General features: G+C 39.1%; 2 protein-coding genes across 3 annotated transcripts in view; both read right to left on the bottom strand.

Annotated features, from left to right (window-relative positions):
- LOC134743216 (putative protein kinase C delta type homolog) overlaps nt 1–5,977 on the bottom strand; it is a 49,838-nt gene extending 43,861 nt beyond the window's left edge. For both annotated transcript variants that reach the window (XM_063676600.1, XM_063676601.1), the window contains exon 1: nt 5,722–5,977. In XM_063676600.1, the coding sequence (XP_063532670.1) occupies nt 5,722–5,811 (90 nt within the window). In that variant the 5' untranslated portion in view covers nt 5,812–5,977. The remainder of the gene's footprint in view (nt 1–5,721) is intronic.
- Nucleotides 5,978–6,972: 995 nt separating this feature from the next.
- On the bottom strand, nt 6,973–13,480 carry LOC134742785 (odorant receptor Or1-like). Its single transcript, XM_063675971.1, has 8 exons — nt 13,268–13,480; nt 12,087–12,216; nt 11,269–11,470; nt 9,864–10,142; nt 9,276–9,375; nt 9,086–9,190; nt 7,721–7,876; nt 6,973–7,145 (listed from the first exon to the last, which is right to left on the bottom strand). Exons 1-8 carry the CDS (start codon nt 13,454–13,456, stop codon nt 7,098–7,100), a joined length of 1,209 nt encoding a protein of 402 aa, XP_063532041.1. The 5' UTR covers nt 13,457–13,480; the 3' UTR covers nt 6,973–7,097.
- Between the last annotated feature and the right edge of the window lie 5,410 nt (nt 13,481–18,890).

Consider the following 18,890-nt stretch of genomic DNA (forward strand, 5'->3'; position numbering starts at 1 on the left):
CTAGGCCATGTTTCATACCAGGCTGTATCTTATGAACCGTGATAGCTAGACAGTTAGAATTTTCACAGCTGATGTATTTCTGTTGCAGCTATAACAACAAATACTAAAAAGTACGGAACCCTCGGTGGGCGAGTCCGACTCGCACTTGTCCGGTTTTTACTTTATACCGGTTTAAACTCCTCTTCACGCTACCGCAGAACCGAATGGGACCGTGCACGACGACAGCGCCACACAGCGGTTGCATTGCAACTGTAGACCCGTATTTTGTCACAACTTAGCGAGAAAAAGAAGTAAGTAAATCGTAATAATTTCAGTAGAAACTACTGAACGGACTTTTATGCGGTTTTTACATATGAATAGAGTGATTCTTGAGGAAGGTTAAGATGTATAATTTGTTAAGGTTTTGTGTAAATTGGTTGAAATATGACGATATTTGCTAATGAAGTCAGAAAAAAATCACGCTGGCTGAGAGCTTTAATCGAAAACGCTGACATGCCATTTGAGATACTTATAACAACACAATGTACCTATGGGGAAATTGTCTCTCTTTCATTGGTCTACAAAAAATCTGCGATGATGTATGTCTATCTTTTAAGGATAGCTTACTATACCCATTCTTATCTTCTACAAAAATATTTCATAATACGTGGTATTTGCAAAGCTATTTACACGGATACAGTATTAATAATTATCAAATTAAATACGTTAATTATATTAAGCATTTCATACGGATTACAATGGTCCCTCACACCATACAATTTAAATTAATATCTCAGGAGTAATCGTAAATTAAAGTTCCATTTCGAGCCATACAACATATGAAATGTTAGACGCTAACTTTCGTTAGTGCCCATTTTTACCACCTTATGCGCTGCGATCACTTTACTTACCCCCACCATGCATTTTGCACGGTGCCAATCTGCAAATAGAGATATTTTGCGTCTCGAGACAGGACATAAGATAGTTTTTATCTCAACAATCCTCCTTTAAAGGTGTGGGGGGAATTTAGCTTCTTAGCCGAAACTGTTTAAGTTTAGGTTTGAAGTCATGTTTGGTATCATTTTCAACTAAATCAAAGATGTAGACCATCCCAAATTTTATTTAAATCGGTTCAGCGGTTATTGATTCCCCATACAAACTTCCTACCCACTTTTCACACCCTCAGAAGATGATTTTGGTTTTAAAAACTATCCTATGTCCCGGGACTTAAACTATCTCTATACCTACCAAATTGATCAACGAAATCGGTTCAGCGGTTTAAGCGTGAGGAGTTTAAAAAAAAAAGTTTATTTATTTATTTTGCAGTTTTTACTTCGGTTTGGTGTCAATGTGATACCATAAATGAATTCAGCACCCCAGATTTATACAAAAAAGAGCAAACACGGCCTAGCAGCTTCACTGATGTAGATATCAAGATCAAATTTGAGAGCCCTAAATAAACTTTCAAGAGCGGATATCTCAACAACTATACAAGACATCGATAAACGTAAGTAATAAAACTTGTAAACTTGTAACGGTATACATCCATGGGACAAATTGCCCATTCTCCTTTAATCACCTTAATTTCATTTCGTATAAGTGACCATGCCGCTAAGACGCATAACTAGTTTCAGAGATATAATCAAATAACCGATTCCGGAACGTTCAAACCCCCCTCCCCGGCTCAAGGGCTACGGCCGGGGACTTTTGATATGTCTATAACTACCTATTAGTCCAAACAAAGTTACGAAGTCAAAAATTGTGTTCCAAGCATTTCCCTCTATAACTTTTTTTGAGCATTCATTTCCTGGCCTAAAGGGCAACTTTAGCATAGGTGCTTTAGGGTAACCTTAGTTAGTACACTTTACCCGGTTACAGATCCTAGTTATACTAGAGGTATTCGAACTATAAAAATTTGAAACTGATTTGCAATTACTGACATTGCATTTCGCTCCTACCCAGCTATACACGGTGGCTAAAAAATAAGTGCATTCCCGTTGCCAGGGAGGTTTTAGGATTATACTAAGCAACTTTTACTATGGGGCCAACCCCGAAATGCCAGCCAGCCTGTATATCTATTGGTGTAACAAGTAACGTCAAATCAAGATCAGATTTTGAGGTCCGAATGCCGCTATAGCGCTACGAGGATCTGGAATCTGGTAAAGAGCACCAAGGTTGCTTCGCTCCTGCAATGCACGGATATAAATAGGGAAGTGAACGAGTTGAACGTTTGTGGAAGTCTGACGTGCGTCATTCAGGTATCAAGAGACGTAGCTATTTAGATTGGTAAAATATGATACTTTGTTTTGATAATCGGGTTGTCTCTTTCGCGCTCGTGTGTTGTTAATGTGATTAATTATATTTCATGTGACGAACAAAACAGAAACTGATCGGCACCTTCTTATTTATGGGAGAGTGATGCACGTTGTACTTAATATTTATATTATTTTTTATCTGTACCACTAGTAGGTACCACCAGGGGCCCGTTTCTCAAAAGCTTGTAACTTGTAATACAAGTGGAAGTCCCTTTCTAACAAAAGCTGTCAAAAAGTGACATCCGCTTGTATTACAAGTTACAAGCTTTTGAGAAATGGGCTTCAGCACCACGTAACTATATTAGAAAACTCATTCAATCGTTTACTGTATTTGGAGAAAATTTATATTCATACTGCGTTAAATAGAAAAACAGATTTATTGTGTTTTTCTAATAAAGACTACGTTAACAATCGTGTTTCACTATTTCAAGTATAACCAAATCAATGTCGGAAAAGTACACAAACTTCGTTCATAATGTTAGTGTTAAAATTATTTGGTAGGTAGAGTTCATCTAAGCTAAGCTAACTCTGCGCCGACTTTGACAGAACAAAGTGTCATTAAAACGTCATATTTTCATAGAAATTTCACATTCACACTTTATCATTGCAAAGCTCTATACACTTTTTGTTTCTGAATGTGGTCCCGGAATGCGTGCGTTGAACTGAAGTTGATTTACTGCTAATGCATCTATTACCTGGATCATTAAGATTGCTGTAATTTATGAGGCAATTACAGAACATGTGAATCCTTATTCTCTGTGTTACAAGTAGGGATGGATGGAAGTAGTGATACAATAACGCGTTCAGGGCCCTGTTGCGGCTCCTTCGCTATTGCAGTGCGTCGGGCATGTTTGCGGACACGGCCGATGGTCGACGATTTTTAGGGTTCCGTACACAAACGGTAAAAACGGGACCCTATTACTAAGACTCGGCTGTCTGTCTGTCCGTCTGTCACCAGACCATAAAAAAAAACATACAACCGAATTGAGAACCTCCTCCTTTTGAAATCTATCTTGAAGTCGGTTAAAAAGGGTTTAGGTGCCTACTGCCTACCTAAACACTTTTTAGGGTTCCGTACCCAAAGGGTAAAAACGGGACCCTATTACTAAGACTTCGCTGTCCGTCTGTCCGTCATGAACCGTGATAGCTAGACAGTTAAAATTTTCACAGATGATGTATTTCTGTTGCCGCTATAACAACAAATACTAAAAAGTACGGAACCCTCGGCGCGCGAGTCCGACTCACACTTGGCCGGTTTTTACTTTAATGTCAGAATTCATCAGTTAGCTCATTATGTGCAAAAGGTATTCTGTTCTTATAAATAAGACCCCGAAATTCGAAATATTCCAGCCCATAGCGCCGGTGAAAGTCACACAACTTAATACCTACTTAACATATTACTTATATAAGCATTAAAAACGACGAAGTTTTATCAATTGGCCCGTAATATACATATAAAAGCTTGAGAAAAACATTCCTAGATCACTCACTGTCGAAATTTGTAACAAATGAGAATGACGATTAGTGATGGACGATGCGAGATTGATTGAGTAGGTAAATAAACAGTCTTAATTTAGATACCTACCTCACCTACCCACACTGAACTGGAATTAGCTCGGCTTTTTTCTACTGATATGTCACACTTAGTTAACATGTAAGGTATAATCGGGTAATTCCAAAAATACCCATAAGTTTATCATCTCATCTCAGTCCATTTTCGGAATTACAGGCCAATGAAATTAGATTTTTTCGAAGAATTAATTCACAGCAAGCTGGAAATCGATGTAATACCTTCATTTGGTCCTAAATGCATGTAATCCGAGTTTGCGCAATCCCAGGAGGGTTGCATACATTTTTGCTCTTTTTCAGTTTTTTGCTTGTAGCTCGAAACGGTACTTTTCAGACGGAGAATTTGCTCTAATCATTATGAAAATTTATATCTGAGGATCTGAAAGCTACCTTAATATGAATTCGTAGTTTGTAACAAATCGCCGCCATTTCGAATTTTGTTTATTTTTGCTATAATCATGTTTAAATCCGAAAACTCCTTTTCATCATGCAGTGTCTGATCCACAAAACCTTGCTGGTAGTGCCATTGTAATTCATGGTGGGTTTTTTCTTCATCGAGTGGTTTGGCAATCCAAGGAAAAATATAAGAATCTCCCAAGACTCCCAAAATGTATGCACATCTCCTGGGATTGCGCAAACTCGGATTTTGAAAAATTTTGAAAATTATTATTATGTTTCCCATTTTTGTCAAAATCCAGCTCTGATGATGCTATTCATGAGGAATCGAGGGACCTTTCAAATCTTATAGGCATACATTTTTGTATTTACATCAACAAATCAAGCATTTACATTAAAAAAAGTGACAATACATGAAGTTGAACTGCCGATAAAGACCAGCCCGCGCAGCATGGTTTCCCCTATCACTAAGTCCGTCACTTTCGCACTCACATACTTGTTAGAACGTGACAGGCATGGTGATAAGCGTACCGTGCTACGACTCCAGAACGGAACACCTCAACGACACGTATTTCATGTTTGACGATAAGTATGTCTTCTTCGTTAAGTTTGTTTATCAAGCTAGGCTTTAAGCAACATTCTTGTCAAGGTGCTTTGCTGGATTCCATGGGGAATTACGAGAACTCCTCCACTCTTATGAGCGATTTTTTTAATCTAAACACCCAGCATTTGCATTTAAACAGTGATATTTGGTGAAATGGAACTGATCATGGAAGACCAGAATGAAACTCCTCCTCGACAAGTATTTTCTTGGAGCTAATTGTGGTTGTAAATAATTTGGCATTTCAATGTGTTTTGTGAAGTCGGTTTTTTTCTATTAAAGATTATTGATTTCGATTAGGTAAAGTTGCCTACTCAGCAATCGCAAAGCAGAAATTATCGCATATACATATTTAACATGAGTAATTAATAAGTACCAAATTGTGATTCGTACAAAAACTCATACCAACTAACTTATTTTGTGTCCATTACAAATTGTAGTTTAAAACTTGTGCATTTTTCAGAAATTTTAAGTTTTCATTAATAGATATAAAGGTAGGTAGGTAGGTAAGGTAAAGGTTTCGTTAATAGGTAGGTATTTAGGTAGGTAGGTATTATTAGGTAGGTAGGTAGGTAGGACGCATTATGGATCTACAGTGTGGAATATAATTAAAATGTAACAGAGAAAACTGGTGTACCAGAGCTCGAGCAGCATGAAAAAGAGTCCGGCGCGAGGCCACCAGCTTTGATCGCAGTTTCAGGCCACGAGATAATAGTTAAAAGTAGATAGAATGCCAAAATCTGCATGACTTTTGCATTAGCGTTGAGTGCGGTTGATAAAATCGGTACCTAATTTACAAATTGCGCTCAATGCTAGTTAATACCAAATACCAATGTTGTTATGAAGCCGCAAGAAACTCACGTCATTCGGGAGTCGCTGGGCGGAGTGCCTGGGCGCGCGTGTCGCGGGCGCGGGCGAGGCTCGGCGGCGCCCCCCGCCCGTGAAGATCATCGCGCGCGCATGCCTGCGCCGCGCCGCCGACCCGCGGCTGCGCGCTGCGCGGACGCCCAACGCCCTCGGATCCCGCCGTGGCTCTCCGCACCGTATTTATAAATGAAATTCCACACACTCGCGCGGTATCCGCCACCGGATACAACTTTTTACACGACTTTCGGCACTTACGTCGTACGGAGCACTGAAGAGGCGGGTCGGCGCGATTGTCTGCCGAAGTCGTGACTCAACGCGGGACGTCGCGCACAAACTTTACAGTCTAATACATTTTAAAGAATTGTTAGACGAGATACTGAAGGAATGCATCAAATTAAATAACATTTATCAAGAATATTTTTAGACGGCCTTGGCGTTAATTCTATTCATAAATACCTACATTCCATCTGACAATAGCTCACGAAACGTGTTGTTACGAATTTACATAGTTATCATCAGTTTGAGAAGTTGGAAGCTGCCGTTTAGTCAAAGTGTATGTATAAATCTGCTTAAAGGTTCGTGGCCTAGTTCTCTGTGGAAATTAATAACCGCTGAGATTTTATGGTCTCACATATCTAAAATAAAAATAAAGGTAGACAGAGGAAAACGCGGCGGTGTTTGGAAATGTGGAGCCTTGCGGCAGCGCCGCGTCCTCGGCTCGTATAAAGACCGTTAATAGAGTCGGAGATTAAACAGCGGTGAGTTTACGAGCGATCTCTGATAGTTATTTGCGCCACGGTTCACGCGCTACTACCAAATAATTTATGGGGATTCGATAAGGTTAAAATAATTCAAGTAGACTGGGCACCTAACCAATTGTTTTAGTGGTGATGTGATGGTTAATCTAAATTTCAGAGGTGTGGAATATTTACCTCTATACCTACTAGCCAAACGATATTTTAAGCGACACCTATAGGTATATGTACCTACCATATAAAGCCTGACCAGTAATATATGATCATTGTCAAGAGGGCGCTGTTTATTTCTCATGTATAGGGTGACAGTTCAGTATAGTATGAAAAAATTAGTTCCAGTGAAATTCCGCAACATGGTGCGTGATCATATATTCCTGGTCAGGCTTTGGATAGATGGAATATTTCTTACACTAGAATTCGAAAATACTAATACGTTTTTAAAAGTTATTGCCACATGAAGTACCTACTTACTAGGTAAAAATAAACAACATTATCTATGTGCACAAAATATTTATTTTAAATGATACGAATAAAACTGACTGCTTTCAAATGTTACCAACGTAACCAACAACAGCTGTTGCAAATGTTACGATTGATGGAAGATAACTAGTTTGTTTACTTTCGTTCTAAAAAAGTGAACAGCGTGTAAGATGAGCGCAGCACCTGCAAACAAGACATTTATTGTTTGTGTCAAGACATTTATTGATATTGGAGTTTACCGTTAAACGGCGGCGGTTGGTAAGAAATTATTATGGTCAGCTACTGATGGTGGAAGGCTTGGCTGCATGAAGCCGAATTGTAATATGATGTGGACTATGCGCGGATGCGCGGTGTCACGCAAGCCAAAACCTCGCGAGAGATACCGACATGTCGGTATCGAGAGACTTGGTGACGTGGGCGATGCCGATGCGCGGCACGACGAGCCGCATGCCTCTCGGCATCAAGTTCAGGATCAACGGCAGCGCGCAAAAGGAGTCTGAGTTACTGAAATGTAGGTCTTGAGAGACATGGATGATGTGTGCGATGCGTGGCGCCACAGGCCAAGTGCCCCTCGCCATCAGGATCAACGGCAACGCGCAAAACCTCGCGACAGTGAGTCTCAGTTACCAAAGTGTAGGTCTGGAGAGACTTGAGGGTGATGTGTGCGATGCGCGGCGCCACGGGCCGCGTGCCTTTCGGCATCAGGATCAACGGCAGCGCGCAAAATCTCGCGACAGTGAGAGTCTAATTTAAGTTACCGAAATGTAGGTCTCGAGGGACATGGGGATGATGTGAGCGATGCGCGGCGCCACGGGCCGCATGCCTCTTGACATCAGGATTAACAGCAGTGCGCGGAATCGGGGCGAAAGCGACACCCAATCGCACCGGCAGATAGAATGGTTGATGAACTCGCTCTGAGAATCATTAATAATAATAATATCTTTGCAATTTAATCAATCCTCATTTAATAAATAAGAATGTAATTTCTGCGATTTTTTAGGGTTCCGTATCCAAAGGGTAAAAACGGGACCCTATTAATAAGACTCCTCGGTCCGTCTGTCTGTCACCAGGCTGTATCTCATGAACCGTGATAGCTAGACAGCTGAAATTGATCACAGAATCACGGATGATGTATTTCTGTTGCCGCTATAACAACAAATACTTAAAACCGGCCAAGTGCGAGTCGGACTCGCCCACCGAGGGTTCCGTACTTTTTAGTATTTGTTGTTATAGCGGCAACAGAAATACATCATCTGTGAAAATTTTAACTGTCTAGCTATCACGGTTCATGAGAGACAGCCTGGTGACAGACAGACAGACGGACAGCGGAGTCTTAGTAATAGGGTCCCGTTTTTAACGGGCTCCCATATAACTAACGTGATTTTTTTGCCGTTATTTGCGTAATGGTACGGAACCCTTCATGCGCGAGTCCGACTCGCACTTGGCCTGTTTTTAGCGTTCCGTACCCAAAGGGTAAAAACGGGACCCTATTACTAAGACTCCGCTGTCCGTCTGTCACCAGGCTGTACGTATCTCATGAACCGTGATAGCTAGACAGTTGAAATTTTCACAGATGATGTATTTCTGTTGCCGCTATAACAACAAATACTAAAAAGTACGGAACCGTCGGTGCGCGAGTCCGATTCGCACTTGGCTGGTTTTTTTAATGTATGTTCAGTGTTCACCGATTACTCCGAGATCCGTAATCCGATTTGAATAATTCTGTTTTAATATAGTTGCTCAAAAAGTGCTACTTTACGTAGCTCACGTAGCTGTTTAGCATTCGCAAAGTTGGTTTTTGCGAACTTAGTGCTTTTTACTTTTCCAACTTTTTTAAATTTAATTCTGACCGTAATCGACCTAACTAGGTACGCCACTGTGTAGGAAGAGAGTGGAGAGTGGAGGGATAAATTCCGGGATAAAAATTAAGTAGGTATGCTCTCCTTTTCTTAGTTAAGTATAATTGTTATAAATTATTGGGGTTAACCATATGCATGTTATATTCTCTATAAGTAGACATTAATTATAATCACTTTATTGTAGCGTCAAGTGTCGCATTAGAATGTGAGTACCTAAACTATAATTCTTATATTGGTACCTAAGTAATTAAGTAACTTACTAACCTCAGCCTTGACCTGAGTCCCATAGTAACAATAGATGAACAGCTGTGCCATCATGACGCCGAGATACACAAACATGCTAAAAAATTCCGCCGAAAGCAAACTTAACTGCAAAAAAAAAAGTTTTATTTTGTTTTTCTACAAATGTGTTTTATTTGACTACAAATTGTGTAAGTATAAAAAAAAAATTTACACCAACGATCTTGTAAACTGTCATGCAAATTACCCAGGCAGCAACAAAAAACTGGACCATCAGAGCCTCGGCGAACACTGCTTCTACCTCATTGTGGAACCTACGTAATATGAAATTATCTTAGCATTAAGTAATTACTTATTAGAACTAACTGATTAGAAATAAATGCAAAAGGACATATGTGATTACATATGTGATTTTATTGCAATAATCGTATCAATTAATCATACCACACACACTAGAGCACTGGTAGCCTAGCGGTAAGAGCGTCCGACTTTCATTCCGAAGGTTGCGGGTTTAGAACCAGGCTCGTACCAATGAGTTTTTCGTAACTTAGTTATACGTACGATATATCATTTGATATTTAGGTACCAGTCGCTTGTCGGTAAAGGAATACATCGAGAGAAACCAGTCTAATCACAAATAAGGCCTTAGTAGTTTGCCCTCTGGGTTGGAAGGTTAGATGGCAGTCATTTTCGTATAAACTAGTGCCCACGCCATTCTTGAGATTAGTTGCCAAGCGAACCCCAAGCTCCCATGAGCCAAGGCAAAAAGCCGGAACAACGCGAGGTAAATAATGAATCATACCACACTATCAGTTTGTAGTGCTCTACACAGCGCGTTAATCTTTTCTTCAGCACCAACCCAAATGCTGGATCTTCTATATCCCTATAAACCGTCGACCGAACACATATTTCCCTTTCCGTCTCCCCCACAGGGTCCACCAGGTGCTCGAGACTGTTGCGCAACATCTGGAGTTGGGTCTTGGTCTGGGCGTGCAAGGAAACGATCGTGCAGTCCATAGTCCCATGGGCGTAGGCTTGCAATGTAATCACTATTGTGTTGAATGCTACTGCTATTCCAAACCTGAAGTTCATAAAAGGCCTTTAGTGTTATTTGAATCTGAAAGGTATAGGGTATTCTAAACAAGAGCTGACTATTAAGCTTCTGTACCGTTATTTGAAGCCTATTTGTATTAGATCTACCTATAAAAATAGTTGCTGTATTTAATAATAAATACAAATAAGCCTGACATTGTGATAATAGATCGATCGCAACGCCGAGCCGTGCTCGTTGAGATCACCATCCCCCATAATGAGAATCTCGTGAAAACCGAGAAGGACAAGTCCAGTAAATACCTAGACTTGGCTCACGAGATAACCTCCATGTGGGATGTTGATTCGACGATCATTGTCCCGATAGTCGTTTCAGCGAACGGTCTAATAGCGAAGAGTCTTGAGACTCTCGCTAGGTGGTTGGATCAAGGGTCAGATGCAGAAGGCGGTGATCTTGGACAAGGCGTGGATAGTCCGCCGGTTCCTCTCTCTGCGGCTCTGACTACCGGCAGCCTGGGCCTTGCCCCGCTGCTGGCGGCACCCTAGGTTGGGTGTTTTATAATGTGTTTATAATATATTCCCAAGTATGCCCTTTTAACGGCGCGATCCTCCATTCTCAAAACGTGGCCGAACCAGCGGAGACGGTGAGCTTTTGTCTCGCCTATAATATTGGGTGCAGCCACAAGATCTACAATCTCGACGTTTTTGCGGAGTCTAAAACTGCCATTTTCTCTTCTCACAGAGCCCAACATCCACACACACACATAGTTTACTGAATCACCTGTCAACGTAAAACATTTCAACTTCATTCAGTATTGAACATTAGATACAATATTTTAGTGGTAAGGGTAATTTACCTACTAAGAAAAATAATACCCAGTAATTTTTGAACTTTAGATTTTCAAACATAATTTAGATAATAATAAACCTTGCTTGCACTGCGTGATCTCTAAGTGGCTCATTATAGAAACTTTTAGTCAACCATGTGAATGTTAATGTTTCTGTACTGTTTAACAAAATTAAATACTTTTTGGTTTTGATTTGAATATCCATTACAGAAAACAGTTTAATTTGAGGCTCTTCCGAATACAATCATGCGTTCCAATGCGCCGCCCAGATAGATGGCTACATTGTCTATCATTACGAGTAGTACATACCCTATCCAGCCGCTGGTGTCGAACGGGAAGTACCCGGTGAGTTCCACCTCACCCGAAAGCTTGGTAACCAGCGGGGAGATCCCCCACATGACGCCGCATAGGTAGACAGAACCGTGGTACATCATCAGCAGTCGAGACATGATCCAAGCGTTACTACGCAACACCTTCTCGTCGTAGGCGTTGCAAGCCGTGAACAGAGATCCTTGGATAGAAGAAGGGGTATTAACAAAAACAAAACAACTTAACATTTAGGTATCATTTTAAAATTCAATTAGCTATACCTATACTCAGCTTGTTAGAGCTAGGTCTTTACTTAATAGTCCCGCTTCTCGCCAGGACGCCATCTTAATTCTGTTAATTCACTGCACCCATTTGGATGCGAATAATTATTCGCGTTGCTAGTTTTTACATAATACATGGTTCCTTACTATAAGAAAACCTAAAATAGGTATGCTATGCAAAGCCGCGTTTCTGCAATGCAAATATGGCGAAGGCAAGGCAAAACGTATCGTGAATTTTATGAGATTGTTGCCCGGAGTGTTGTTTAATCGTAGTCATATCAGTCATACCACTCTGCAAGACTTATCACCTTTCATTACCTATTCATTTACTCTGTATTCACCTAATACGATACCTTGTATCTAATACGTGCGTTGAAGGCAACCTGTATGATGTCCAGCTAGAGTAACGAGCGAAGTCATACTTAGCTCAAGCCTGCTCCGCGCTGTATTTAAGTATTAAGTACTGATTCAATTGCTAGACGGTCACAGTGTTCACGATCATGCTGTTTTGTGTCTACTATCTTTAGTAGTCTGCACCTTGTATAGTGCCGATGAGTCTGTCCATGCGCTCGACGCGCGAGGTGAAAGTCATCTGTTTCCCCAGCGTGTTGAGCGTGGTCAGAAGAACGAACAGCGTGTTCACGACTTGTTCCATGCTGTGGCGCGCCTGTATATTCAATACCATACAATAAATACATACCATCATATATTTAGCATCCTGGAATTCTAAAATAATAGAAAATTATTTTTAGTCACCTAATTTAATACAGTGTAGGTAGATTCAGCAACATCATTTAGCATTCAGTCAGCTTCCTAAATATGATATTATATGATAAAGTATAGTGTCCCTAATCATTTGACAAAGCCGAAATGTAATATGCATTTGGGTATTTAGAACCAGTATTCAAACAAAGTATCATAACAACCGGTATAGCGGTTACGAAGAAATTAACAAATTACGAATTTTTATTTACTTTGGAGCAGCCTGTATGTGTTAGTAGCTCCTGAGTAACTCCTGAGGTAATACATCCTCATAGAATTGTATGAAACCTTCTTCGACCTTTTTGATTATGTTTTTAGGGTTCCGTACCCAAAGGGTAAAAACGGGACCCTATTACTAAGACTCCGCTGTCCGTCTGTCTCTCTGTCTGTCACCAGGCTGTATCTCATCAACCGTGATAGCTAGACAGTTGAAATTTTCACAGATGATGTATTTCTGTTGCCGCTATAACAACAAATACTAAAAACAGAATAATATAAATATTTAAATGGGGCTCCCATACAATAAACGTGATTTTTTTGCTGTTTTTTTCCGTAATGGTACGGAACCCTTCGTGCGCGAGTCCGACTCGCACTTGGCCGGTTTTTTATTTATGACACTAATAATATTCTGACTTTTGACAAATGTCATCATTGCCGAACATTTTCGAACAAATTATCAAAAAAACACCTCCAAATTATCCTCCAATGATTAACAGTAGGTAGGCACTTACGTTTCTTTTTGCTGTCGATTATTGGAAATAACTATTGTTTGAAATTTTTTTTCTTTATCTTTTGTTCTAATTAAAAAATTATTAACGTTAGAGCATTCCTGAGGTAACCCTACGTGGGATTTCAGGGTTTGTCCAATGGCTAAGAATACACTGTAGGTATAAATTAGGTACGTATATCTTCGTATTTAATTCGCGAGTAAGACCAAGTAAGACTAATTAGAGTACCTGAATAACGCGTATGACATGCTGCAGGTTATAAATTATAACCAAAAACCATACAACCGCGCGATATGCGGTGTGCAATGTATGCTTTAATCCAGATGATGATTTAGGGACTATCTTGAAATAGGCCACATAGGCGAGCGCGTTGAAATGGGGCCTGAAAGCTTCGAATGTTGAATACGTGGTTATCATGGCGTGAGTTTCGCATATACCAAATAATGTACCCTTTTTAGACTAGAGCCCAAATAAGACTAACTCGAGGCTATGATTGGCGAAACAAGGTTTGTTACACACTTAAATTGCTAAGCTAAAGGTGTCCGTTATTAATTAGGTTGTTGAGAATTATAAGGTGTAAAACTGATTTAAAATGTATTAGTTTTATACAGCGTGTTCTTATTTCATCACCGGTAGATACTTTTTTTTTTACTCATTTCAATAATTCTTTGTGGGTCTAAATAGTCTACATACCTATTGGGATCCTTGTAGAGCTCCAAACTATTAAAGTTTCAAGCAAAATATAATGATATGATGCTACCTTCTACATTCTCTAATCTACATTCTTACAAATCCAGAAGAGCATAATGATATTATACAGGGTGGCTTAAAAATAAGTGCATTCCCGTCGCCAGGGACGTTTTGAATTATACTGAGCAATTTTTACTATGGGACCAACCACGAAATCGCGAAAAAAATATTTACCCTCCCACAGAAAATGGACCAGCCAAAATGTATGAAACAGACAAAAAAATTTTCGCGATTTCGGGGTTGGTCCCATAGTAAAAGTTGCTCCCAAAACCTCCCTGGCAACGGGAATGCACTTATTTTTTAGCCAACGTGTATAACTATAGATTGATGGATGGATGGATGGATTGATGGATTGGGGATTCATAAGGAGCACAAAAAATACTTCCATATTTATTTCTATACCTACGAAGAATTCTGTTATTTTTCGCATTCCATTCATCTTTGTCATACTCGTTATTAAACACTAGCTGGCGGGCACAGCTTCGCCTGCGTGGAATTCGGTCTGTGTCATTGCGAAGCCGACGCTCACGGGGACCTGTAGGAACTTGAAGCGGAACGGGAAGTTGCTCGGGATGAGGGGGATGCGCGAGATGAACACGGCTTCTCTGGCGCCACACTCCGTCAGGATCTACGCCTACATAGTATTGCGTACGATGTCTTTGGAATCACAATCGAGACTCGCGCTGGCTTGCCGTTTCAGCCGAAAGCGAAGCGACCTGCCTGGGCTAGAGCGCCACTTAGTCTCTCACCGTGGTCTTTCTCAGACTCCTGAGACCGTGCCCCTTGTAGCCTCAATGCGTTGCGAGACTTTCGCGAAAAATTCGATTTTTTCGGGAAGCCATAGTAACGCGTATAAGTCCCAAGACTTTGACAATTACTCCGCAAACGGCATAGAAAAATGTAAACTATCTCTACTATACCAAATTGAAACTAAATTGTTTCAGCGGTTTAAACGTGAAGAGGAATTAAAAAAAGTAATTTTTTTTCATATTTTTTGTGTTTTCACTCCGGAATGGTGTCATTTTGATGTCATAAATGAATTCGGCATACCTGATTTATACAAAAACGATACCTAATTTGGCCTAGTAGCTTAAATGATATAGTTATCAAGATAAAGTTTTTAACCCCTTTTTCACCACCTTGGGGGATGAATTTTTAAAAACGCTGAAAGTAATTTTCTTGCTTTTTAATATAATTACTTTTTGCAAAAGTTTCAAGTTTCTAGCTTAAACTTATATTGACCGGGATATAAACCGTGATTACCTTTTACTTACATTTGAAAGTTTGTATCATTTTACATTGATACAAACTTTCAACCTCTTTTTCACGTCCTTAGGTAATTTTCAAAAACGCTATATATCTTTTTACGAAGTTTAAAATTGCTAGCTTAAAATAAATCTTGAACCCCATACAAACTTTCATCCCCTTTTTAACCCCCTTAGGGGTAAAATTTCTCAAATTTTTATAGCCTATAACCTGGCCGTGGATTTTTTCGACAGATTAGTAAAGTTTGAATCAAAATCCGTTCAGCCGTTTTCATTTTATGCGCGGTCAAATAAACAGACAAACAGATAAACAGACAAAAATTCTAAAAACTGTTGGAACGTGTTCTGTTATCGATTCTAAGTATCCCAAGCCAATTTTTTTTCGAATATCTTCCATGTACAGACTTTCGACCCTCTTCCACTTTATTATAGGTATATGTATAGATGAGCTTGTCTCTTTCTCTTTCGGTGAGAGGGAATTCGTTAGCACGTGCACATTTCTAGCTTACCTAGGTGCAACTAAGTGCAGCTTGTACAGATGTAGTGCATAATTGTTTTCCATCGTATTTTCTCGGAAACGTTCGTACCTATTTGTCATGCTACTTCAGTCAACCTCAGTACTTTTTGTGCCGAAACTGAACGAAAAAGCAAGATACGTTCGTACATTTCCGTGAAAAAACGACGGAAAATAATTATGCACTACTACATGTGTACAATTTGTCACAAGGTAAGCGAGTCAATTATGGAACGCCTAGAGTAAAGTCAGCAAAAGATGAACAGTTAAGCGACTACCCCTTTCGAACTTTCGAGTTTTTTTCTATATGTTAAAACGCGTTTCCAGTAAACTTTTATTTTTTTATATGATTCAGCATATAATTGAGTTGAGATTAGACGACTCAAAACTCTCTTATCATTATTTTCATAAAAATAAAAAAGTGCCAGAATAGGCCATTTTGCCCAGAAGATGAACAATGTGCCCTAATTATGAACAATTTGGTGCTATAGTTGAACCAATATAAATGTTATTCTCCAGTATAAGAAAGTAACAAATAAATAATATTATAGTATTCAAAAGACAGCTTTTCAGCATATATTACTTATAAAGCAATATTACAAAAAATAAGTAAAAACGTTCATCTTATAGATTACTTCCTAAAACATGAACCAATTTTAAACAGTTGGTTCAAGTTTTGGTCACGATTTGGGTAAGTGAATTATTGACTGTTCATTTTTTAGGATCAAAAGCTAAGAGTTAATCTAGTAATTTTCTTTGCTCAAGTTTTGGGCAAAGTAGAAGTAGATGAACCAACTAAAACTACTACCAAAGTCTAGAGTAATGTATAAAATAGATGCAGAGATTTGATGTGTATAGATTAATTTAATTTTACCGAAAATCAAAACTAAGCGTGTAATAATGTAATAATACTATTAAGCAAACGCGGATCGGACCGCGCGATCTCGCCAACTATTACATAAATCCTAGAAGTTTACAATAGTGTCATGCTGGCAAAAGTTGTATTAATATTTAAAGTGAATAAATAAATTAAAGAAAAAAAAACTTAAAATAACCGTGTTAGATATTTAAAAAAGTTACGTTTATCTTTTGGTTACGAAATCAACTATCAGCAGATGATTAATTTAAGGCATGAAAGTGCTATGCTATCTACCTTTTTGCGGATAATTAATATCGGTATTTGAAAAAAACTAGGTCTTGCCTAAAAGTTGAACACCGTTCATCTATTGGTTTATACGTACTATATTGGAACCATAACTTAAACAAAAAAATACTCAAATATTGATTAAAAAAGTAAATAGTAAATAACGTAAACATCAGTATGAATAGTCTAAAATCTATACAAATCAAAATCACATCAATTTACGTATTATGCTATTTTATACGCAATTAAAGGCGTTTTAAAGTGGTCATCCTGATAAGATTTCCATACAAACGGTATTTTTGGCGCGAAGCATGTACGCGGCAACCGCTCACGACCGCATACACAGATACTATGGATAGATTGTCTTAGAACTGAAATGTTAGCCTCGGGGGGGAAGTTACAGCTTTAGTAAAAAATACTACTAAGAGCGTAAAATACGTCAGGCGTCAGGATTTAATTATTTCGATTTTAAAGCCGTCGTTCGTTCGTTCATCTTCTGGGGGTCGGTCATCTTTTGGTGCCTACGAGTTACTTCATTGGAAGAGGACAGTCAATTTTACAAAAAGAAGCCCCCTTTAATCAGATGATAAATCAATCCGTCGCAGGGTGTTAATTTCGCAAGCCCCTTAATGGGACACTTATAGTATAGTACCAATCACGTTGTCAATTAGGCGGCAATTAAGTTGTTTTACGAGCAACAACCGCTAGTTAAACGCTGGCGTGGGATTCAATATTTAATGAGGAGTTTATGTTAAATGCTAGGATTACCTCGTGATTATTAAAAATCGTTTTTTTTTTTTCGAGATGTGAAATATTTTCCAATTATCAATTTATCACAGTAATGATAGGTAAATCACAAGTCTGAGTACTTACTGCGTACCTATACTATACGTACTGATATGGACAACTACTGTTGTAATTTCTGAGCGGGGGCGGGAGCATACTTAAAATGTATGTTACCTTACGTTACCTACTAGCTATAAGTACATGGTGGATTTTCTTATTGGGTCGGTGAGGGCAGCTACCAGATCCCGTGCTGCTATGCGAAAACGGTCTTTAAGGACCTTCCCTCGATTTCAAATTAATGAAGTTTGGCCAGGCCTCCTTTACTCGCTCAAGGCCACGCACTATATGCCTACCGCTCGGCGTATCGTCGACGATACAACCGACAGAGGGCCGCCGAACGCTTGAGCGCTCGCACCGCACGTTTCCCGCGCCTACGCTTCGAAATGCCGAAACCACGTAATTATTGTGCAGTAGATGGGTGTAAAAGTCAAAAAACAAAGGAAAATTTGTCGTTTTTTTTTTCATTTCCGAGAGACGAAGAAAGGTGAGTAGTGTTTTAAATCTATCTTTATGAATTTTGTCACCATTTATTTCTTTGAACATAAGTAGGTAAATCGTAAATTAAGGAGTTTTTTGAGTCAGGTTGTTTTTATATTTGATTGACTAATGAAAAATATGGTTGATTCGAAACATTCGTTTTATTACAATAATAACATAATTAACAGTACAACTAGCGCATTCTTACGATGATGCGTTGGCACGTGACTCGCACGGCGAGCAAGGCAGTCTCGACTCTTTGTGCACGTACTCATGGTACATTTCTTCTCGTCCTGAGCAGCAGGTATTATTATTAAGATTTTGTAGGCTATTATAGCGTAGGTATTTTCGCTTTAGTATGGGAATGATGTATCTGTTACGTAGTAACTATTTATTAATCTGTGGTTTGGCGTTTACAGATTTTGGAAAAAACATACAAGAGTACGTACGGCACGGTATGAGAAAAGGTAATTTTTGACAAACTTTTTTTTTGATGCTAATCAATCCCATTCCTATCCAGGATCAAGTTTGTATAGGACTAAAAAAAAATTTCCGGCTAGAAAAGCCACAAATCACAAATCAATCGAGGAAAACTTTTCCCATACAATTTGTATGAAAATGAACTTTTATTTATTATTTGCTATTTTTTTATGCCAGGCGATTAGATTCCTATCCAGTAACAATAGTTTCCTAGGGGAGAGGAAACTTTTTCCATACATTTACTATGAAATACATTTACTGAAAAGTTTATGGCGGATGAAACTATAGGGTAATTTTTGCCGAGCAATATCTTAATAGACCGATTCAGGATTTTTACTACATGAAATAGCGCCGTCTGTAACGATATTCGTAAAC

Source organism: Cydia strobilella, chromosome 7 (genome assembly GCF_947568885.1).
Source record: "Cydia strobilella chromosome 7, ilCydStro3.1, whole genome shotgun sequence".
NCBI lineage: Eukaryota > Metazoa > Arthropoda > Insecta > Lepidoptera > Tortricidae > Cydia > Cydia strobilella.